Genomic DNA, 25,444 nt, shown 5'->3' on the forward strand with positions numbered 1-25,444 from the left:
TGTGGCTGCAGAAACAGACCTTGTTTCTTCGACATTGAGAATCTAATTTCTGCTGATCCAATCATATTTTCTCAACTGACTCATCGTTGTCCACATCACTGTGTGGATGGGAAAATTCTGCCCTATGGATCACAAAAATGTTTCAGAGTGTAATGGAAACATATCTGATGATGCATTCTTATCTTTTATATTCATATATAATTGCATCCATTCAAATCGGGACGTTGTTCCTAGATCCTAGAATTGAAACATCTTCTGGAAGGAACAAAAGGCATTGATGGCTTTGTGCAAGTTATTGAATAAAGACAATTTTATTCTGTATCAGAAATAGTCATAAATATAAGGATCAAAACTATCAATATCAACCTCTAATATGTTGCCATTAATTAGCCATTACCTTCTATACCAATAGTCATGATGATTGTAAGATTTCTTATGGCTGAGGATAACTAATATAGACATTCTTTCCATTAAAAGTCAAAATAGAAATGTGTGGGTGGGTTCCTGATAATCATGAGTTCTTGAACTCATAGGCTTTTTATTTTGATATGGACCACGTGAAATCTTCCAATCAATTTCCTCTTTCTCTGAATTTGCAGGCTCTGCCACTGTAAATGGAGAAGTTGTGCAATTGAAGCATTATTATAATTTTCTGCATTTTTGTGTAGTGTACTAACTGACATTAAATCTGCCCATTAAAAATCAATATGCTTCTAGCCAGGAAGGACATTTTAGCATTCTTTTAAAATATCTTTGCAAACTGTAAGGACTTTGAAATAACTCCACAGGGGCTGGTATCTCATCACCAAGTCACTCTTTATTTACACGCAGAGAGTCCTTGACACTGATCCAGCTCCCTCAGAGCCAGCTCTCAGAGTGAGCAGAATATCTGGCATGCCTATTTATATCTGCCAGCCAAGGCTCCCTGATTGGGGCTGTTAATCTGGTCCATTCAGGGAACTCAGGTTCTATCGTGTCTACCTTGTTGACCTTGTTGCAATCAATACAGATTTGTTTTTTGAGTGTTTCATTGTAGATTTTCATATAAGTGAAAACAGATCAAAGGAGTCTAAATACCAATACATGCTTATCTGCCATTTCTATAATTGCTTGTGAGTTCTGTATCACTAGCCCTGGAGTGGCAAACCACCACTGTTTGTTGCAATGAGGTTTGCAATTAGTACTAGTGACAGAGGGCTCTTGTGGAGCAGTGGTAGTGTCCCTACATCTGAGCTGGGAGGCCCGAGTTCGAGCCCTACCTGCTCCAAAGATGCGTTATTCCATCCACAGACCAGTCGATTAAAAATGCATTAGTACTAGTGGCAGTCAAAGTGATCTAACCTTTCAGGCTACTCATACAGACATGAATCCCTGTATTATCATCATCTAATTTTCATTTTAAGTCAATGGAGACAGTGAGGACTGCAGATGCTAGAGAAGTCAGAGTCGATGAAGTGTGGCGCTGGAAAAAGCACAGCAGGTCAGGCAGCATCTAAACTATGAGTGTACTAGGTCCCTATCCTTTAAGTCAATGAGAAATTTGTAGAATTTTTGCTAGGAAGATGAATGATTACATTTAGTGTCTGTAATGGAGGGGACTTTTTTGGAAGACCAGGCCTAGAGCTTGTCTCATCCTTGCTTTTGTTGTGTTCTTTTTCCAAATTTTCACCATCATCCTTTGAATTCAGTTGGTCAAGAATCCATAGCTGGAGCCATACTTTGGTAATTCTTGATCACCTACCAAACAATATTACTGCATTTTTAAGTCAATTTGTTTGTAGTTGATTTTGAAATATTTCAAAGGTATGAGGTCAAGTGCTATTGACATGGCAGTCTGTCTTTTCAACTGATTTCACTGTTGCCCTTGCCATCATGTTGTAAGATAGGTAATATGGAATGGTTTGCTATGGGCGATAACTCCTAATCAATGGTTTCTTAACTATGAGTATACTAGGTCCCTATCCTTTAGGAGTATCTTCAATGGGCAGTGTTTGGTAGCATTTGCTAGGCCAGAGGAGCTATATTCCAACAAGAGAACATGTCCACCAAATATTTTAGCAGATTATTTCCAATGTGGTCAGTCAGGGAGAGTAGAAGATGGAAGTAGAAGGATATAGACAAGAAGGAAATACACACACTCAGATATTTTCTGGTATTTTTACTTAGTGAGATCTAAATACATTCAAAGAACAGCCAAGGATATTTGAAGTCATCTGCGTCACCGAATAATATTTTAGTCACTCAACATAAGGTTAAGCATGTGAAGAACATTTTAACTTTCATCACTTGCCTTTATGATTCTAAGACTTGAATCTTAATGTTTAAAAAAATGTCAGTATAAAAACATGACTCACTCCTACAATAGTGTACTGAAAATGACAGAATACCTGTAGGACTCATGGAGGTTTTGATTGGCATTTTAAAACCCTTTCATGATCTACACTGATAAGAGGGCTTTAATATCGGATTATTTCTTGAGGCATTTCACAGGAGGAGTCAAAACTTGTTTTTGAAACATTTATCTCTTGCATATTAGTCAACACACTCCCATTATGCCAGTGAAAAAACTATAGGCGAAAAGTAATTAGAAATAAATGTCTATGTATAGGTGTTCTTATTTTTTTAAAAAAGCCAGCTGTCAGGTTATGTAACAATGAATTTCCATGACTTTCATACTTCATTACTCAAATTGAGTTTGCCAATGGCAAAAATTTCTACAAATATTTTCCTCATCCATCACAAAGCAGTGTAAGTCATGGTGTTTAGGTAGTGTATCTTCAGAAAACATGGGCATGGGAGATAATTATTAAGGAGTCTTGGATTAAAGAAAACAGCAAATAAATTTGCATGAAGTTAATGTTTGTAATTGTGATTTGCTTTTAATATTGATGAAGAAATGTGACTCTTTTTACCAGGTGCCCTTATTTTATCGGCCATCAGGCACTATAGCCCACAGTAGAAGTTAATTGAAAGAGGTTTGTTCGTGAACAAATCACTGAATGCTTTAATTCTTGAACCAGCTGTGTCAAATTTCTCTCTATCAAACAACATTGCTTTAATCAGTGAAAAACATTTAGAGATAGTTAAATAAAATATGAACATTTAGTTTTAGACTGAGCCAGACTAATCTTCCCTCAATTCACCCTTTACACAGAAACCAACATTACACTTTTCTTTCAAGAAATATGTTCTGACATCAAAGTAACATACGTGATTTCTATACATTACTTCTGTGATTTTTTATTTAATTATGACTCTTAATTTCCCTTGCCCAAATTAACAACTGTTCATGACTTTGGTCCTGGATCTAATCATGTTTTTATATGGCTGTTAAAAGAAAAATTTAAAGGTGCTTGAGGCACTGTTGTAGTGTCCCTACTTTTGAGCTAGGAGGTTTGGGTTCAAGTCTCGCCCATTGTAGAGGTATGCAATAACATTTTGAAACAGGTTGATGAAAAAATCTATAATGTGACATTAAGAGCTCTTGAGGTGCAATGGTTAAGTCCCACCTGCTCCCACAGTGTGTCTGAAAGGGGGTCTTGTGGCACAGTGGTAGTGTCCCTCCCTCTGAGCAAGAGACCCGGATTCAAGCCACATCTGCTCCAGAAGCGTGTTAAATGATTATGATTTTTCAACAATATAAAGGTAAGGCTTTTTAAGCTAAACTTTGCTGGAAAAAATAATGCTCTATAAACAACATACACCATTGTGAATGCCCAAATTGGTCAGCAAATTTAAGTAATTAGATACGCTGTTGAGAATTTTGGGAATCTGGTTATGCCATTTTGTTACTTGCTTAATATAAATAGCATACCGCTTAGCTTGACATTATTTTAAGGAAATGGCTTGTGCATATTAATTGCCTATTAACTTCACAACGGAAAGTCAATTCTCATACTAACAGTGCTTATTCCTTTTTAATAATGTGGTAACTGTTAAAGCAATGCCAATCAACTTAAAACTAATAACAGAAACAATGAAGTTTCATTTATTCGACTGGAAAAATACATGATTTTTTAAAAAATTAAAATGTTTTAATGTTTTTCTTTTCATTCTGTCTCTTTTTCTCCCCCTTAATTCAATATTTACTTCCCTTCTTAATTTCTCTCTGTGCATAATCTGATTACAACTTATTTTCCTTCTCAGTTGTCCTGTTTCTTTTCCCAGTCATAAATTCCATTGAGTAGTTGGTTCACTACTCACTGAGGTTTCAATTGCCCTCCCAATGTATTGTCAACTCATACTTTCAGCAAGTTGCACCACAATAACATTTGTGTTGCAGGTACTAGACAAGTACTAACTCATATCATATACCATGAGATGATTTCACCTCAAACATGGGTCAATTAACTACTTTCGTTGCAGCTGTATTTCACAAACTCCCATAATTTGTAAGAGAAAAGACCTTTAAGGCATTTTCATCTTTATTGCTTTGATTTAGAGCCATTGTTTTTGAGTTGTGGAAAGCATTCAATCAACATAAAAATAAAATGAATAACTGTAGATACTGGAAATCTGAAACAAAAACAAACTCTGGCTGTGGAGTATCTCCATAGATGTTCCATACCTGCTGAGTTTCTCCAGCAATTTTGAGTTTTGATTCACTAAACAAAGATAACATGGCTTCAATACAGTGAACACTCACCTTCACTGACCCATGATCTGCTGATTTCATGTGGAGTTAGTTCCACGCTTCCATTTGGATACGTATTTAAATTTGCACAGGCGCAGCATAGTAGCAATAGTGGCCATTGGTCTTAGTGTATGGAATTGTTACTGTGTGGATGGGGCAACTTACACACACATGTGCCTATTAACTTCAGATAGATCTAGAGGAGAACAGTAGCAAATTTAAAATAATACTTGGAGGAGGTTTTATTAGCATCACTTCCCCTGAAACCCTCAATGCAAATAAATATTTTCAAAAGTAGAATCCTTAAAACATGTTAATTTTATATTTGTACCTTCTAATTCTGCACATGTAAATGTAGTGTAAAAGTTTAGCATTGGCTACATTATTTATAACTCTGCATTTCCTTAACCTAAAGCAGATGGTTTCTTAATTCCTTTTTGTCAGAAAAAAAATGTGTTGTGAAACAAAGGATACAGAGACAGTACAGGAATTAATAAATACAGCATTAAGGCAGGAAAGTGGATTTAAGATTAAAGATCAACAAATCTTAATGAGTTCATTTCATGTATTTTGTTGTGAGCTTGCTGTCCATTCTGCTGTTTCTTTCCAACTTTGCATGCTGTATATATTATTCATGAATATTTCAACATTGACCTTTTAATAATCCAAATATATTCTATCTATTGCATTATTCTTGTCTAATGTTTCTGTTACTTCTTCACAGTATACAACACGATTGATCAAGCACAACTTTCTTTTTGGAAATCTGTGCTGGTAACTCCTATTATCTATTTCGTTTCTAGATGTTTATGAATTACATTTTTTAAGTAAAGGTTTCATTATCTTTACTGCCACCATCAATATTCAGTTAATTAATCAACAGTTCCATAGATTTGTTCCAATTCTCTTTCCAAATATAGGAATCACATTAACTGTCCATCTCATTTGCTCTGTGGCACTATTTATCTTCCTGATATATTTTAAGTTGAATGCAAAAATACTGCTGCTACTTTGTCACTCACTGCTTTTCTTATGAATAGATGCATATCAATAGAATTGCCCCCAAACCAATGTTCCCACTAAGATGTGCGGACCACTCACCAGCTTGCAAGACACTGTAGAAGTGCTGCACTCTTCTCCCCTAGCAAAGGTCAGTCAGATTCTGTTGACAGAAAGTATATGCAGATATACGATTTACAATATACTATAAAGAATATAGATTTTTGAAAGGTTAATCCCAAATTGTAACCTTTAACGATGGGTGAAATGTGAGGATCCCAAATACCTACCATTCAAAAGCCAATTCAAGGAAATCAATGTATTTAGAGAAAACAAAAATGAAACCAAATAGGAGTATAGGTTACAACCTAAGATTGTTCAATTTAATATTGAGACCAGAGGCCAGCTGGGAAGTGCTGTTTCTCCAGGAGACCATATTGTGAGCTGGAAACACAGTACACTAAACTTCAATAAAGTTAAAAATCACACAACACCAGGCTTTGGCCCAACAGATTTATTTGGAAGCACTAGCTTTCGGAGCACTGCTCTTTCATCAGGTGATTGTCCTCAGGTGGATGAAAGAGCAGCACTCCAAAGGCTAGTGCTTCCAAATAAACCTGATGGACTATTACCAGGGGTTATGTGATTTTCAACTTTGTCCACCCCATTCCAACACTGGCACCTCCAAGTCAAAACTTAAACAAATTCAAGTAAATAATTTTCAACTGGAACAAGTGTTATGAATGCTGTGAAGGGCAGCACTGAAAGCACAGTTGTTACTTTTCCTGTGATTTTATTGACAAGTACTGTGGGAAGGGTAGCCAGTGCTTGACATCATTGAGGAATTGGCCAGGCTATTCTGAATAATTATGTAGGTAACAGACATGCTATGGACTAACAGTGTTTTCCTTGTAGTTTATGGGATAACTTGGTTTGTGTATGGAATGAGCTGCCAGAGGAAGTGGGGGAGGCTAGTACAATTGCAACATTTAAGAGGCATTTGGATGGGTATATGAATAGGAAGGGTTTGGAAGGATATGGGTGGGGTGCTGGCAGGTGGAACTAGATTGGGTTGGGATATCTGGTCGGCATCGACCGGTTAGACCGAAGGGTCTGTTTCCATGCTGTACATCACTATGACTCTATAACCTCAAGTCTGACACACTATCTAGCAATCTAATTTGGTGTGTTTGAAGAGTTAGGTATCTCATGTCCAAGTCTCATGTGTGTCAACTACTTGAGGTAATCATTAACTTTTTGTTTTTCTGCTCCTGTGTGTCTCTGAATAGTAATTTAATAATACTTCTCTTTGTTTTTCTCTGACTACTGTTGGAGAGTTTGCTGGCAAACAAAGAAAGGTGAAAAAGTCAGTGGGTATTTAAATAGTTAAGTCCAGCATAGATTGGTGCTCCCACTGACGTTCATCAGTGAAAACATTAACATATGTGGAAACAGTAGATTTTCTCAACTTTTTATTTTACTTATACTGTTGGACATTATTTTGGAGAAATGCTATCTTTGACAAAGCAATTGCAGACAATAAATACCCCATTCTTTCTTTCTTACCTCAGCTTGGAATTCTCCTCCAACACCTTCCCTTTGCATAGAATGCTTCGAAACATCTTGAAGTCATGAAAGGAACTTTATAAATGCAAATCCTTTTAGCTTTAACTTACACATTTGTTCCAGTTTTAGAGGTAATGTGCCCCCATTTAAGAAGATACAAAAATTAATTATCCAGATCGTGCTTCAACATGAAGTGCAAAGTTTACTATAAATAAAATCTTCTCATTGGTTATGCTCCCTTTCTCAGCTACATAGATCTCTTAGCAGAGCAGAAACATTTCAGATACATGATAAAGGCTGACATTTTGATGAGGGCAAAATACATTCTGGAATTCTGTTTAAAAAAAATTAATTTAACCTAAATACCTTAATGAGACAATACATCTGGAAACTCCTATCTTGTACATTAAAACATCCGACTGCTGAAAGTCCACAATGACTAGTCTACTGGGGACAAAAGATCACAACTTAGAAACCATTTTATTGACTGCTGTGGAATGTATACAGCAATACAAATAGAGTGTTTTATACTTCACCTGGACCTTCAGGTGGTGTTGTTAATCCATCTGAGCACATCACAAAAATCAACATGGCAATAATTCAGCAAATCAGGTTACCATTCCACGTTAGGAACACAGGAGTTACAAGACAAAGACAAATAAGATCATCTTCTGTCATCCCAGTTATTACATGATACAGTACCACAGAGAGTTACTAATTATTGGAATTAATCTGTGTCAGTCTCTCTACAGCACATCCAGACATGACTTGAGGAAAGCCCTGTGGCAGATAGGTTTAAGAACCATGGAGTGATTTTCATGTTTTTCAGCAAAGAAAACCAAATAAATTGAGTTGGAGGTTAGAATCTAAAAGTGTTGAAACTCTGCATTTAACTCTGTCTTGAGTCATAACTTAGGACAGTGACAAGATTTAAGAGAGTAGAAGGATTGAGGTCCTTATATTTTAAAAATCTGAAGATATTAAGGCAGTTAAAAGACTTCTGCTTCAGGTGATGGGAAAGTACAGGTTAAGTGAAAGTCCAAATACAGTTTGTTAGAATTGCAACTCATTACTATATGATGAACCTTGATTTCAGCAGGAAGGTTACAGGAAGAGGAATCATGTAGGACTATTTACTTGCATCTTAGATACCTATTCAACATTGAAATAATGTGTCACAAATACTTTTCTTCAACTTGATCCTTTTTGTATCCCATTAAAATCTGATTTTAACATTGTGAAGAGCACACTCCCTGACAATTATTATGATGACTAATGCAAATATTTCATTATGCAACTGCACCTTTCTGACAATCTTATCCTTGTAAAAGGATAAGATGCTCAGTGATATCATTGATAATTATATGTGTTCCTGTATTTTGGGATTGTGACTGCAAAGGAACAAGATCAGAAAAAGACTGGGAAAGTCCAAGAAAGAACATAATGTGCAGCTAAAACTTCAAATTATTTATTACTCACAAGAACCTCCTTGTCTCCTTAATAGGCAAAGATACACAAAATATATTTAATGATACACAATCTCTTCTTAAGCAGAAATAAAATTCTATCACATTACTTAGAATCCCTACAGCATGGAAATAGGCCACTTGGCCCAAGGCTACACTGACTTTCCAAAAAACATTCCATCCAGACCCATCTTGCCCACCCTATAATCCTGTATTTCCTATGGCTAAACTACCTAACCTGCACATCTTTGGACTGTGGGAGGACATCAGAGCACCTGGAGGAAAACTACACAGACACAGGGAGAATATGCAAACTCCACACCTGAGGCTGGTGTCCCTGGTACTGAGAGGCAGCAGTGCTAACGATTGTCCCGCCTCACATTGCTTTGCATTCACTTTTTTTAAGAGTTATATTTGTGAATCTCCTACAACGTAACTACAGATGGAGGAAGCCAAATGGACAGACTGGCCGATTAGACATCATTAAGTGTGTAGTTCTGAGAACGACAAGAAATCCCTAAATGTACTTAGTCAAAAAACCTTAATTGTTTGACACTGTCCTCAATATGCATTTTGCCCCCTCTTCAAACTGAAAAGTTCCAATTTGTCTACATTTTTTCACTTCAATTCAGTCCTTGGTGTATAGGGATCAATCCTCTAGCTCTTTGCATCATTTCTGCTGCTTGTCTATTTCCCCCAAAACAGATACAACTCATAATGCAGTCTGATCAGGTTACTGTAAGAGTGGGTAGCAAAACTTTATGACATGGATGCCAGCAACAAATATATCTTCCTCTCTGTTGTGAGGCATGATTTCTCACACACAAAGCCACATTGACTATCCCTAATCAGTCCTTGCCTTTCCAAATACATGTAAATCCTGTCCCTCAGGATTCCCTCCAACAACCTGCCCACCACCACAGGCTCATTGGTATATAATTCCCTGGCTTTTCCTTTCCACCTTTCTTATATAGTGGTACCATGTTAGCCAACCTCCAATCTTCTGGTACCTCATTTGTGACTATTGATGGTACAAGTATCTCAGCAAGGGTCTCAGTAATCACTCCTCTAGCTTCCCACAGAGTTCTAGGATACACCTGATCAGGTCCTGGGGATTTATCCACCTTTATGCATTTTAAGACATCCACCACTTCCTCCTCTGTAATATGGACATTTTTCAAGATGTCACCATCATTTCCCAACATTCTATATCTTCCATATCCTTCTCCACAGTAAACACTGATGCAAAATATTCATTTAGTATCTCCCCCATCTCCTGCGGTTCCATACATAGGCTGCATTACTGATCTTTGAGGGGTCCTATTCTCTCCCTAGTTATCCTTCTATCCTTAATGTATTTATAAAATCCCTTTGGATTCTCTGTAACCCTATTTACCAAAGCTAAGTCTTGTCCTCTTTTTGCCTTCCTGATTTCCCTCTTAAGTATACTCCTATTGCCTTTATACTCTTCTAAGGATTCACTTGATCATTGCTGTTGATACCTGAGATATGCTTTCTTCTTTCTCTTAACCAAAACCTCAAATTTCTCTCATCATCTAGCATTTCCTACACCTACCAGCCTTGCCTTTCACATACTGTCACTGGACTCTCATTATATCATTTTTGAAGGCTTCCCATTTTCCAGTTGTCACTTTACCTGCGAATATCCGCACCCAATCAACGTTTGAAAGCTCTTGTCTAATACCGTCAAAATTGGCCTTCCTTCAATTTAGTACTTTAATTTTTATACCCTGTTATCCTTTTCCATCACTATTTTAAAGCTAATAGAATTATGGTCGCTGGCCGCTGGTCGCAAAATGCTCCCCCACTGACTCCTCAGTCACTTGCCCAGTGTTATTTCCCAAAACTAGGTCAAGTTTTACACCTTTTCTAGTAGGCACATCCACATACTGAATCAGAAAATTTTCTTGTACAACTTAACAAACGCCTCTCCACCTAAACCCTTAACACTATGGAAGTCCCAGTCTATGTTTGGAAAGTTAAAAATCCCCTACCATTACCACCCTATTATTCTTAAATATAACTGAAATCTCCTTACAAATTTGTTTCTCAATTTCCCTCTTACTATTGGAGGCGGCGGGGGTCTGTAGTACAATCCCAATAAGGTAATTATCCTTTCTTATTTCTCAGTTCCACCCAAATAACTTCCCTGGATGTATTTCCCTAAGTACAGCAGTAATGTTATCTCTTATCAAAACGCCACTCCCTGGCAAGACAAAACATGAGCACAAGAGGTCTATTTATGTGAATTGCATACCATTATTACACAATCTTGCCTCATTTGCATACAGCTTCCTCTTCTTACATGTGACAGCAAGAATTCCTGACATGGAGGCCAGAATGTGTATTTGGTGGCTGCAGCTCGCTACTTGCACCACTGAGTATCCAGCTTGGATAGCAGGCACCAACATCCATTGGCAGCAACTGCCTACAGCCTCCCACTTTGTCCATGAAGGTTGGCATCATATATATTTGAGTTTTACCATATCATCAATGACACATCTCCAAGTAACTAAAAATAGTTCTCAACTTCAAATAGTTAAGGGGGTGGACATATTGCTATATGGCACTGTTATTTCAATATCACACCTACAGCATGTGCCAGCACGTTACACTACAAACACACCAATGTTTCAAAATTAGTGCTAACTAATTTTGCTCCAAATTGGATGTTCATAGCATTTCTGCTTTGCTTTGCCTCTTTCAGAACTTAAAGGTTCACATACTTCAGACTTGCATTGCTGTTTAATGCAGACAGAAAGCCAGGGAACTTGCCATGGTTGTCATCAGTGATTAGTTGAGGGGGTGGACATATTGCTGTATGACACTGTGTTATTTCAATATCACACCTATAGCATGTGCCAGCACATTACACTGCAAACACACCAATGTTTCAACCAAATGGCTGTGTCTCCAAAACTGACAGATGTTGTCCTCAGAAATGTCAAGGGCGCCTCTCATCAGTCTAGGGATCAACCACAATCATTCAAGGCCAGCTTTCAGGTGCTTGGCCACTTTATGCAGTCAGACCAGGGGTTCTTACCACTGCACCGCCTGGAATGGGTCACAGTCAGTCCTGCAGGTCCAACGCAACCAGTCGGGAGATTTGCAGTAAGTCAGTCAGGAGGTTGCACAGAAATCAGTCACTTATAGTTAAGACAATGCTGTAGTGGTATTATCATCGAGTCATAGAGCTGTACAGCATTGAAACAGACTATTTGGTCCAACTCATCTATGCCGACTGGATATCCTAAGTAAATCTAGTCCCATTTGCCAACATTTGGCCCATATCTCTTTAAACTCTTCTTATTCAAGTACCTATCCAAATGCCTTTTAAATGCTGCAATTGTACCAGCCTCCACCACTTCCTTTGGCAGCTCATTCCGTACACTCATCATCCTCTGCATGCTTATAAACCACTGCCAAACCCTAAATAGACCATTGTTTGCAGCAAACCACCCAGTCTTCAGGAGAAATAGACCTCAACAATGTATAACTCTGTCATGGTAACCACTGCAAGATATGTCAGAGTGTTGACATGGATACCATATACATATGGGGACTTGACTCAGCCAAACGTCATCTACCTCATAATCTGCAGGCAAGGATGCCCCGAGGCATGGTACATTGGTGAGATCAAGTAGATGCTATGACAACAGATGAATGGACACCACGCAACTATCATCAGGCAAGGGTGTTCCCTCCCAGTCAGGGAATACTTCAGTGGTCAGGGACATTCGGTCTCGGATCTTCAGGTGACCATCCTTCTAGGCCAACTTCGGGATATTCAACAATGCAGAACAGTCGAGCAGAGGCTGACAGCCAAGTTCGGTGTCTATGGACTTGGCCTCAACTGATAATCCATTGTTGATTGTCAGAAAAACGCATCTCCTTCATAATGTCTCCTAGGAAAAATTGCCACCCTTACCTGTTCTGACCTGCATGTGACTCCAGACCTATAGCAATGCAGCTGACTCTTAAACTGCCCTGTGGGTAACTAGGGATGGGCAATATATGCTGGTCTAACTCATGGCAGTTTCATCCTGTGAATGAATAAAAAGAAAAAAAATTGGAAAAATGAAAATCAGCTGGTCAGGGTTGGGCCAAGATCAATTCTGGGGTGTCTGTCCAATGAATGTGAAAGGGGTTATTGGGCACTGATGCTGTAGTAGGCATGCTGAGAAAGAGTGTTGCTGGAAAAGCGCAGCAGGTCAGGCAGCATCCAGGGAACAGGAGAATCGACGTTTTGGGCATAAGCCCTTCTTCAGGAAGGGCTTATGCCCGAAACGTCGATTCTCCTGTTCCCTGGATGCTGCCTGACCTGCTGCGCTTTTCCAGCAACACATTTTCAGCTCTGATCTCCAGCATCTGTAGACCTCATTTTCTCCCCATGCTGAGAAAGACAACTGTGGGGATTTGATCCAGCAGTCTGGGGTACAAGGAGACAATAATTGTAAAGGGTAAAAATTAAACAGATAAGTGTTAGAAACAATAGTTTATTGGAGGATGTGGCTTACAGTGGAGGGAGTAGGTGGTTTATTGACAATCACTTTCACCCTGACTTCAGCAGAGGGCATGACTAAACTAGAAGGCAGGGACACATTATACAATGTTGGAAGATGAATATGTAAACAGTTGGATGAGAACATCTGGGAGTCAACATGGTATGCAAGGAGGAAAGGGACATGGAGATTAGGACTCTATCAATTACCAGGCTAAGCCTGTGATTCACTGTATTAAGTGCGATCTGCATTGCCTGCCAACCTTATTGGAATCATAAATGCACAATAGAAATGGAAAATTTTGCAAACAGTCCCAAGGTTGGAAAGTAAGCTTTTTTCTTGTCTAGACATGCAGACAGTAAGTGATGTAAAGCCTTCCAAAAGGCAACTGTATTAATCAGTAATTTAGAACAGTACAGGCTATAATGGACATCTATAATGATAGTAACCAGTGTGTGAAGTGTATGTAGTGTTGAATTGCGTGGGACTACATTATTGGTCATTACAGATTGACAGAGCGAGAGAGCAATTGCCATTTGCTTCAAATAGAATTTGCCATGTAATCCTAGCACTGAACATTCAAAGAGGGAACGCATTCTTCCAAGAAGAAAGGGGAGATTGTTGAGCAGAGGGCATGTAATCCTCGGTATGGCAAGAGCACTGTAGCATCAGATGCAACAACATTTAATTAAGACCTGGTTCCAATAGAAGTATACTGTGTACAATGATCATTCATTGTTTCTAAATTTGTTGCTGCTCGAAAGACAAGTAGTCCCTCTTTACTCCCAGATGCAAATACACCCTTTTCTTGTACTTTTCCCCCATTTTAGTATTGTTGAATAAAATTGAACATTTCCAGTCATTTGAAGATATCCAGTATGCAGTGCACCCACACTGAACAATGAGGTGATGTAATACTTCACTGGGTGCTACTGAAAGAGGACAGTACCCTTTGACAGCATTCTAGAAGGTATGGCGATAAGGATGGTTAACCTTCGCAGAGCAATACACTTATGCATATGAGCTTGTATTTGCAGTGACATGTCACCCAAATCACATTGCACTCTTCGAAGCATTTTGTTTTTGCCAATTCTTCTCATTATGTGTAATGTAGCAGCTCCTGGCTGGCAGAGATTAACTTGGTGCACAGCTTAGCTTTAAATATGGCCCAGGAACCCAATGAAGTGTTGGAAGAGATGAGCACTCTGCCATTGCTGAACGCATGATAACACAAGTGGAATGATACAGAGTCATGGTGCATGAATAATGAGTTGTAGGGAATTGTATGAGAAAATGCCCTAAAGTGCATGGAAACCCTCCACAAAATTCCCCAAAATAGACACTTAGTTGATTTATGGTAAAATTTAGCCCTACCTTTTTAAAAAGGACGTTGCTTAGAATAAATTACAACAGGTGTACAATGCATTGGCTTTAAACACTTGTGTGTACTCCAACATGCAGCTCAAAATCCAAGTTGGAAGTTCTGATGATCCCCATCCCAGAAACTAAATAATTCTTTCTTGCAGACAGTCATCAATAAAAGCCTTTCTAATGTTACAATGCAACCTGAGAGATTTACTATTTATTGGGTGGTGGGAAGTTATGGAGGGTGGGAAATTGTTACCATTCTCTTCTTATCTTAGAGTTTTCAGCAACTTTGCAATGTTATGCTGTGTCACTGTGATACAATGAGATGAATGGCTGATCCCACACACACACAAAAAAATACATGAACACAAGTACCAGATAAACAATTTTATTTGGCAATAGATTGAACAATAAGTCTCATGACGTGTGGTACAAGCCGATCTGGTATATTTCAATATTTACTTTGGAACCTTCAATAAGATTTATTATACAGTTTCCAGCCGGTACTCCAGAACCAAAATCATTTTACTGCTATTCAGCCAAGATCAATTGCCATTCAGCAATTAAGTTGGTGCTTAAAGACCTTGCTGTGCACAAATCAGTTCTGATGAAAAGGCCATAGACTTGAAACAAAACTTTTTCTCTTTCTCCACAGATGTGAGACCTTGAGTATTCCAGCATTTTATTGAAAAAAAAAATGACCACGTTGAAGTTTTGTTGTGTGTACTGGCAGAACTGCTCCACTGATAAAAGTGCATGGGACTATTTACATACACGAGGATTGGATCACAGTTAAATAATTTGTCCAAGTAACAACTCGTCATTCAAGATTGTGCCCATTGATTGGAGCAGTCCTTGAACTCAAATCTTTAAGCTTCAGTGCTGAGAATGTTATCAAACCAGCCAAAATCAACAAGACTGAAATATTAACATTTGACATGTATTCTGATGAGAAGTGTTAGTTTCCAGTTAATAAACACAACCTTTCTCACAACACCATTTCTATAATGTCCCTCTTCTTGATAATGGCTTCATACAAAATGGCAGAAGCATTAGCTTTTCCCCCCATTATCCCAACAAGGGGTAGAAATGCTCTGAATTGCTTCTCCTTTAATCAAGGGCACTGAGGCTCCCTGTAATGCATTTTCAACCAGGGAGAAAAAGAGGACTGCAGGTGCTGGGGATCAGTCATAAAGTGTGGTGCCGGGAATAAAGAACAGGCAGCATCATACTGAGGAAGAACTTATGCTCGAAACGTCGACTCTCCTGCTCCTCTGATGCTGCCTGACCGGCTATGCTTTTCCAGCAGCACACTTTTTGACTCTGCGTTTTCAACCAGACTGATAGTACTCAGCATGGGCAAGTGATGAGCTTGGCCCATTTACAATTCAACCATGCTATGGAAAACCTACCACAGTGAATCCAGAAATCAAAAATTCACAATCTTGCTTGACATTTTATTGCACTACTGAATGGTTGGTTGGTTGGTTGTTTGTTATCTGGAGTGTTGTCATTTGGACAAATAATTTAACGGTGATCCAGTCCTCATATAAATGGTCCCATTACATTTTTATCAGTGGAGCAGTTCTGCCAGTACTGTATTCAGTCACTCATCAAAATTCATCACAGCCATTCATTTAAGGGATTTACAGGAATTAGTAACAAAAGACTCAAATTGATTTACAATATTGTTATCCTGTTTCGCAATCTACGACGTTATCTGAATTCATGCATGAAAAAAGGTCTATTGTAACCTAAACTGAAAACTCAATAAATATATCCCCATCGTCATGTTCATACAGACTGGTCATTTTGCACTTTTGCTTTGCTTCTAAGGAAGTCATATTAGGAATTATGGGATCGACTACATTACTTCCAAGTGGAGATTACCAGACAAGGTTTCTTGAAATGTGAGGTCTCAGGATCCTTGATAATATTTTCCCTAGGTCAGGAAACTTTTAAAAAAGATAAAATAACTTTTATAAGCGCGATTATAATTAGGTTTGAAATGATGCATAAATGCAGGCCTCTCACCACACCCTGGGGAAAAAAAAAATCAATGGAATAGAACTAACACACACATGACATGAAATACCCATGCTCTGACCAACTCCAAAGATGGCTGCAAAACAATATTTAATATAAAACAAACGTTTACATTTATGGAACATTCAGGAGAATATACACATTGTCCAATTATAACTGGACCATCAAGAATACGTTTAAAAAGTCAGTTACTTAATCTATGCTTGAAGGCAGCAAGATCTGAATGTGATTTGCATTATAGAGTGACACTTCTCAAAACTCAGTGACACGAAAGCTTGTTAAGTGGTCCTTGGCAAAATGTCTTAGAAACAGCTGAAAGTTCAAAGTCTCTAATGTCAATTAAAATTCATAAAACATGGTATTATCCACCTTCAGAAATAGATTACAACCCTGAACTTAAGCATCTTTGTCTATTTCTATAATTTAAGTTTGCTCCCTGTGTAAACCTTCTTAATATATCTACAATGACCGTGTTCTTATTAATCTTTAGCATTCAGTGTTAAGTAAATGGCTGTCTATTTAGTCACTGCTGACGAGTGACCCTGCATCTTTATAACAAAAATCTTGTATCCTTTGTTATTTTGTTTGCTTGGACTCTGGATCTTTTTCTAATTTCTTCAGCTTCATTTTTTTTTATACTGCAAAACAAAATTAAAAACAAACAAAACAGGTTAAATAACAGATGTGAATAAAAACGGACATGTAGCTGACTCAACCCCATTCCTTACAGGAAATGGTCAAAAATCACATAACATCGGGTTATAGTCCAACCTGAAGTACGAATCAGGCTCTGAAAGCTTGTGTTTTCAAATAAACCTGTTAGATTATAACCCAGTGTCCTGTAATTTTTGACTGTGTCCACCCCAGTCCAATACCAGCACCTTCACATTATAGGAAGTGAACATTGCAGTTTTGAGTTTGTGCTCATCTCTGATGTATCTAACAGCAGACCAAAAATCAGGAGCGCTGTGCAGAGAAACTCATTCAACACACAACTATAAACTATTTGAAGAAAAGGAAACATGTGGCTGTCAGCTCAGATTCTGCTGTCCTGTTCCTGAAATAATGCTGACCAACTTGTGTATTTTGCAACATTTTCTGTTTTTATTTCTGTCTCTCTCATGGTACAACTTAAGCACCATGAATTCATTTGTAGCATGTAGAACCCCCAGCTATTGGTCGCATATATGGAAGCTGTCATGCTTTTCACAGAGGCCACTTTTGGTTGTTCAGTCATATTCTTGCTAGTCCTAGTTGGCAAGTTCTTGATGAACTCGGACCTACAGAGAGACGCCATGTAGGTTTTTTAAAAATTAATTCACAGGATGTGGGTGTTACTGGCCAGACCAGCCATCACTGCCCATCCTTATTGCCCAGAAAGCAGGTAAGAGTCAACCACACTGCTGTAGGTCTGGAGTCATATTGAGGCCAGACCAGGTAAGGACAACAGATTTCATTTCCTAAAGTGAATCAGATGGGTTTTATGACAACAAAAAACATTTTTCATGGTCATCATTATATACTAATTTCTACATTATTGAACCCAAATTTCACCATCCGCAATGCAAGTATTCAAACCCCAGTCCTCAGATCATTAGCAGTATTACCATTAGGCCATCCATTCTCCAACCTCCTAGGATATAATATTTGGAATTAAAAAGGTACCCTTGAAATTGACAACAGTGAATCAGAGTCATGATTCAAATGCTCCCTTTATATTGACAATTAAAACGTTTAATCATAAATGTAGACAAAGTGTGACCAAGTGCATGTCCAATGTGACACAACAACTGAGGATATCAATTTGTTAAATGACAAGAGTACACTGTGAGAAAGAGGTAGACCTTTTCCCAACAATTCATTCTTTGCTGGGTGCAGTACTGACCCTTGCTCTGGATGGCACATTATCAGTGCAAGAACACTTTGATACATTATCTAGAAATTCAATGGCAAAAATGGAGAAAGCATACTTACTTTAGACAAGATCCAGTCAGCATCTTCAATTGCTCTTTTGATAATCTGTTTGATTCTTTCTGGATCATCTTCATCTGCATGAACCTTAAAATTCTGCGAAGTGTAAAGTTACTGAATTTATCTTTCATTAGGTTTTATTCATTGATTTCTCAAAAAAAATAGAAATGCAGTTGTTGGGTAACAAAACCAACATAATTATGACACTGGTGACATCATTGTATTTATGGAATTGGACAATCCCTGATATTAGTTGTCTCCTTAGCTGTAAAAGGGGTTCAATGTCTTTCAAAACAACAGTGTTTTCTGTTATAAGTAAGATCTCAGCAAATGTAATACTTAAAAGAAAAAAAAACGATTAGTGCATGTTTTAAAAACATAGTTTAAACTAAGGCATGCCAGATAATATGAAGCCAAACTATAAATTCACCCCATCTCCTCTAGGCTTAAGTACAAGTGAGAAAAAAAGACAAAGAAGGTAAGATCATAAGAAACAGAAGTAGGGGAATCCCATTTGACCCATCAATCCCCCATTCAATAAGAACATAGCTGATCTGGTTGTGACCTTAACTCCACTTCTTGCCTCCTGTACATGATCTTTGATTCTTGGTAACTAAAAATCCTTCTGACTCAGCCTTGAATATATTCATTGACCCATCTTCCACTGCTCTCTTGGACAGAGACTACCAATCATTAACAACTCTCAGAAAAGTTCGCTCTCTTGAACAGTGTTCCGAGCTCTAGGTTTTCCCCACTGCAGGGAACATCCTCCCAGCATTCACATTGTCAAAATAATAAGGAATCTTATTCAAACGTAGGTGATTGCCATGCAGTACTCTAAACTTCAATGGGTCTTGGCTCAATATTTTGTAGGTCACAATTGTTTCATTGCAGGGCACTATTTAGCTCAGTGTATTGGCACCAGCTTTCTAAATGAGTAGTGCCCTTAGTGCCATTCTCTTGCCTTCTCCCTAACAGTCTTCCTTTTCTGTTAACCTTCAATTCCATTTCGAATCCTTCAAAATGAATCTGCCTCAGCCACATTGTCAGACAGTTTATTCTAGACTTAATAATTTGCTCTGTGGTTATTTTTTAAGTCATATTACTTATGATTTTTTTGAGAAAAGTCTTAAATCTGGGCCCTCTCGCCCCTTCTCAAACCTTCCACAAGTATGAACAGTTTTTACTTACGACTCATGATTTTTAATATCTCCAAATACTCTGTCAATATATTCTCCTAGGAAGACAGTTCCAATCTTTATAGATTTTTGCTATATATATAAGAAAAAGAGATATTGAGCAGAGTTTTCATAGCTCCTGGAACAACTTGGGCAATGGCAAGTCATTTAGGGAATATGGAGATTGGAAAAAAGATGATTCTTGACAATTATAACAGAAAAATCCAAACTTCCTTTCACGTTTTGAATGGTGAGGTGAGAATGCCACTCATGAGAGGCCTAACATCTCTTAGTACTTAATTTCACCTAATTTCTATGAAATTTCCTACCTTCCCACTTTGAGGAGTAAAACTTGCCTGATAAATCCCGAAATGAAAGTCAGGACAGGTACCTAGCAGCTGCAGCTCAAAACTTGCTGCTCTGGGCATCTATTTGGACAGTAGTCCCAAACATCTCTAGGTAATCAAGGCCCACACTGAGCAGAAAACACATTTCCAGCAGATGGCACTGATTGTGCACCAACCTCACCATATGATCAATCCATTTTAAAATACAATTCTTTCCTTCAAAGAGGTATTGTGTAGTGCACCGGTACTGCTCATTGCAATGCTGATGCCAGGCCACTGTGCGCAAGCACAAGAACCTATCTCACGTGATGGAACAGGGTGAACCTCAAAGCTCCTCACTCACTTTCTTAGCACTCACTTGAATGGTTACAGCCTCGTGTTGCCTTTTTTGTGCTTTACTCATTTAGGACTTACTAAAAGTCACAGTATTTATGTCGTGTACTGACTTTTAGTTCAAACTAAGACTTAGGCAGTTTGTCATTGTTGTCTGCATTGATCAGTCACAGAGGAAGACATGTTCTTGACCAGATCACACTACATCAATGCCATGCCTATAGCACATGGCAGCAGCCAGCGAGACAAACACACTGCATGTCTTTCAGAACAATGGCATCCTCTCCAAGTCTAAGGGGGTGCAGTCTTCTGTCAAGGGGAAAAATTCAGCCAAGATGTAGATCAAGAGCAGCAACCAATTTCAGTTCAGGAACTTAGACACGGTTAGTTGGCCACTTGTAGCAGTCAGGGCCAGAGTTTCTGCATCACTGCAATCCAGGGAATGGGACACGCTCAATCCCCAGTCCAAATCAGTTGCTGAGCTGCACAGTGATCATTCAGGGGTGTCATTCCAAGTCAGTCAGGGAAGGGGGTAGGGCTACACAATCCTACAGGTCTGCTCACTAAAAGTCAAGGGTTTTTAAAAAAAACAAAAATTAGGGTCAGTGCTATGGTAGGCAAGTTGGAGATATCAATTTGGGGATTGAAGGCAGCATGCTGGGATTTAAAGAGGAACAATAATTGTGAAGGGAAGGCAAATCAACATATGAACTAGTGGGAGTTCGAGTCGTAGTGTCCCTACTAATTAGCTAGGAGGCCCTGTCCAAGTCCCACCTACTTTGGAAGTAGGTAATAACGACATCTCTGAACAGGTTGATTTAATAAAAAAAAAGGAGACTATAATTCATGAAGGACATGCTTTACTGTGGGTGGGGGTGTCATTAACAGTCACCACCAATCTGACTTTGGACTGGGGTAGGGAAGGAGTGAAAACAGTACAGCGCATGGTTGGCACGGTCAAGCTGTAGGGCTGGACTCAGGGGGTACATGTTTGGAGCTGCAAATATAAAAGAAAGGATAGGAATAACTCAACTGATGGGGTCAATGGGGATTGCAAGGAAGAAAGGAACAAGAAGGTCTTGGGGTAGGGGGGAAATCCCGCAACTCACTCTGCCAAAGATCACCTGTGCTGTCTTCCGTTCTCATCTGGGTCACATGTGAAATTGTAATGCAAAGTGGCTGCCAAAGTCAGAGTGGGTGACATAAGCTTCTTTCCCTCCGCGCACGCGGGCTCCAATTGTGAACAATACATAGTCCTTCATGTGGCAATTAAGGCACTTACACAGTATAGGTTAGAGACATCTGTAAATCATAGTGACCTATATACAAATCCTAGTCACAAGCAATCTTGACTATGTCATGGCAGATTAATCATAGCCATTTGTGAAGCAGAAATAATCAGAATTGTGACTTTTAAAGATCACATATGAAAGACAATCAAGGTTCAAAAGGATGAACAAAAGCTTGGATCTGACTTCTGTTCTCTTGAGCTACAAGCATTGGAAATATGCTCTCTTTAATGCAATACTGCCTTTCATGGGTGATGTGGGAGATGAAGGGAGAAAACAAGGTTTCAGTAATTCTATTGCACTTACAATCTTCTATGGTTTTGGTGCAACATGGCTTGTTACATACCTAGGATTTTTTCAAAAAGGGTCCATTCTGTCAAAATTCCACATACATGCAGCACACTTTCTGGCAGACTTTGCTAAATCTTCACTTGAAGAGCTGACTGCTCACACTGCCTGTCCTGTTTCTGATTTTCCCAAATCAAATTTATTGAAACCATGGCCAAAGGTTCCAACCAAACCAGGGATCATTAGTGCTGCGGTCACAATTCTGTAAGAGCTGGAAGAATAGTTGTGTTGGGATCAGCATTGGGATCAAGCATACATTGGGATCAGCAGCAGTTAGACAGGAAACACTTCCATCTTTCTCTCCTGCCACACTAAACTATTTACTGCACAGATTTTTTTTGAAGTCTCATTTAAATGCATTTCAAACTGTATGACACCTGTCACCACTTTCAGGACTCAAATGAAAGAAAAACTATAACTTGCCTTCTTAACACACACACAATATAGAAATACAAATTAATGTTAAGCTATATAGGTTCTAAAGTGGACAAATGATGATCTATCCTGAACTTTCATAATATAACCTAAATAATGAGCATCAGCTGCCTTTTTAAACATGGGTGGTGCAGTAGTGATTTTAATCCTACTGTTATGCATGGACTGTCATATAGAGGAAGCTCTGTAGCTGGATATGTCTAACCAGAAGATGCCATTGGTGATATTCATTTGAGCTCCGGAAGGTTCACAAATCATACTTGTTTCAGTGTTTACTTTGTTTCTGATTTTACACAAGGAAGCAAATATCTAAGCTGAAGCTTTCCCAGACAGCTCGAAGATCAAAAGAGTATCAATTTCTGTATCGTGAGACTGTTCACAGACTTCCTCTTCTCAGAAAATGATTCCCCATCCATGATGTGTGCAAAAGGTGTGACATAAGGTTAGTCATAACTAGGGTTTCATCATAAACTGTGGGTTGGGAGACTGTGAGCATTACTAAAAAAGGTTGAGCAATCTCAACCAAACAATTTAATTTTGTTCATAAATATTTGAAGCTTAAAGAATTAATCTCAATTAAAAACCCAAACGAACAAGCTGTGATCTTACTGCCACAATTAGAAAGATTACTTATGCCATTACTCAATGGTCAATGTATCACAGACTGAATGAATGCAGTGAAGCAATTTTAGGTAAAAAACAGCCCAATTCACAAAATTTATTCAGCTGGCCTGGGGTGCCCAGATGCTATGAACAGTTTGCACAGCGGTGTTATCCTTATTTGTTGCTTTACGCCATTTAAAACTAGGGTTCTGAGGGCTTGGTAAAAGCAATTCTTCCCAATGTTGCCTCAGTGGTAATTAACATAGAACACAGAACATACCAACGCAGTACAGGCCCTCCATGTGCTGACCTGCGAACCCATCTAACCTACAGCACATCATTTTCATATATATCTATCTATCCAACGACCATTTAAATGCTCTTAAAGTTGGCATGTCTACAACTGTTGCAGGCAGGTCGTTCCACGCCCTTACTACTCCAAGTAAAGAAACTACCTCTGACATCTGTCCTGTACCTATCACCCCTCAATTTAAAGTTATGCCCCCTCATGCTAGCCATCACCATGAGGAAAAAAGGCACTCACTATCCACCTTAGCTAACCCTCTGATTATCTTATATGTCTCAATTAAGTCACCTCTCAACCTTCTCCTCCCTAATGAAAACAGCCTAAAGTCCCTCAGCCTTGCCTTGTAAGACCTTCCCTCCATACAAGACAACATTCTAGTAAATCTCTTCTGAATCCTTTCTAAAGTTTCCACATCCTTCCTATAATGCAGTGACCAGAACGTTATGCAATACTCCAAGTGCTTAGTCAAATAAAATTAAGCACTCATAGCTTAAGACCAGTAAAGTAACAGGAACATTGATTTAAAAACTTCATAAGTGGGCAATGAGGTTTCCTGATGTGATCTGAAACTTAAAACACGCCTGACAAGCTTTTTTCCCCCAATTTCCTCATTTTAACAATGTTTTACTGGTTTCTTAACTCAATGCTGCTTCCTGCCCAATGTTCCTAATCTGCTGAAGTCTTCCACTGAGCAGCTGGCTTCATCTCCTAACTCCTCCTAATCTATTGTGGCCTCAAAACAATGGGCTAGCATCTGCAACAACAGTTTAAACTAAATGCAAAACTCAAAAGTCATGGACATGCACATGCTGTGTTGTGTCACTAGTCTTACCAGACTATAGAGGCTGCTCTCTCATGAGAGAGAAAGAGAGAGAGAGATAGAGAGAGAGAGAGAGAGAGAGAGAAGCGACGGGTGGTGATTTAACCTGAGGGCCACCAGAACTCAGGTGAGGGAAGAGATTGAGAAGGAGAGCCATTCATGTAACCCTCAAACAGGTGATGGGAATTGAACGCACACTGTTGACATCACACTGCTCTGTAAACCAACTATTCAGCCAACTGAGCTAAACTGATTCCCATGCCTCTGGGGGGTAAATCGGTGGGGGGAGTGGTGAGAGGAGTGGGGGGAAGATGAGGCACTGACAACAATCTTTCCAAGATTTACCCCATGATTTGAACACAAATGCAAATTCTAGGAAAGAAAAGAGACATTGAAACAGCTTGAGCTGAGAAGGGAGAATGGTGAGTGAACCAGGCTGAACTTGGACTAAACAGCTGAAGTATTAAAGTTTGCACACTAAACCTCAAGACTGATGCGGAAGAGGTGGACATTGTCTTTATGTCTTCTGAAAGGTTAGCAGAGCAGTAACATTGACCAGTTCAGCAAATGACACTGCTATCACAATGCAGGCTAACAGGGATACTCCAAAGCAACATTAACAAAGTTGTGCACTGTTGAGGCTGTCATCTAGCAGATCAGAAGTTAAAACAAACCCTACAAGCACTCTTGGGTGAACATAAATATTCCCATTTCAAAGAAAAGTAAAGGAGCTATCTCTCGTTTCCTTGGCTAATATTTATCCCTCAATCAGGATCACAAAAAATATTATCCAGTTACCACATTGCTATTTGTGAGGTTGCAGGTTGCAGAATTTGATATATATCACAACAGTGACTACACAGATAAAGTACTGCGCGTGCTCTCTGTCGCCCTCTCTCTCTCGCGCGCGCTCTCTGTCGCCCTCGCGCTCTCGCTCTGTCGCCCTCTCTCGCTCCCGCGCGCTCTCTGTCGCTCTCTCACTCGCCCTCTCTCCCTCGCGCGCGCTCTGTCGCCCACTCTCTCGCGCGCGTGCTCTCTGTCGCCCACTCTCTCTTTCGCGCTCTCTGTCGCCCACACTCTCTCGCTCGCGCGCGCTCTGTCGCCCTCTCTCTCGCTCGCGCGCGCTCTCTCTGTCGCCCTCTCTCGCGCTCTCTCCCTCGCGGGCGCGCTCTCTGTCGCCCTCTCTTGCTCGCGCGCGCTCTCTGTCGCCCT

At 39.2% G+C, this 25,444-nt stretch overlaps 1 protein-coding gene across 5 annotated transcripts in view; it reads right to left on the reverse strand.

Annotated features, from left to right (window-relative positions):
• Nucleotides 1-14,927: 14,927 nt before the first annotated feature.
• lyrm9 (LYR motif containing 9) overlaps nucleotides 14,928-25,444 on the reverse strand; it is a 15,741-nt gene continuing 5,224 nt past the window's right edge. For all 5 annotated transcript variants that reach the window (XM_043718275.1, XM_043718277.1, XM_043718273.1 and 2 more), the window contains 2 exons: nucleotides 18,576-18,668; nucleotides 14,928-17,239 (listed from right to left, as the gene is read on the reverse strand). In XM_043718275.1, the coding sequence (XP_043574210.1) occupies nucleotides 17,225-17,239; nucleotides 18,576-18,668 (108 nt within the window). In that variant the 3' untranslated portion in view covers nucleotides 14,928-17,224. The remainder of the gene's footprint in view (nucleotides 17,240-18,575; nucleotides 18,669-25,444) is intronic.

This window comes from Chiloscyllium plagiosum, chromosome 28 (genome assembly GCF_004010195.1).
Source record: "Chiloscyllium plagiosum isolate BGI_BamShark_2017 chromosome 28, ASM401019v2, whole genome shotgun sequence".
In the NCBI taxonomy this organism is placed as follows: domain Eukaryota; kingdom Metazoa; phylum Chordata; class Chondrichthyes; order Orectolobiformes; family Hemiscylliidae; genus Chiloscyllium; species Chiloscyllium plagiosum.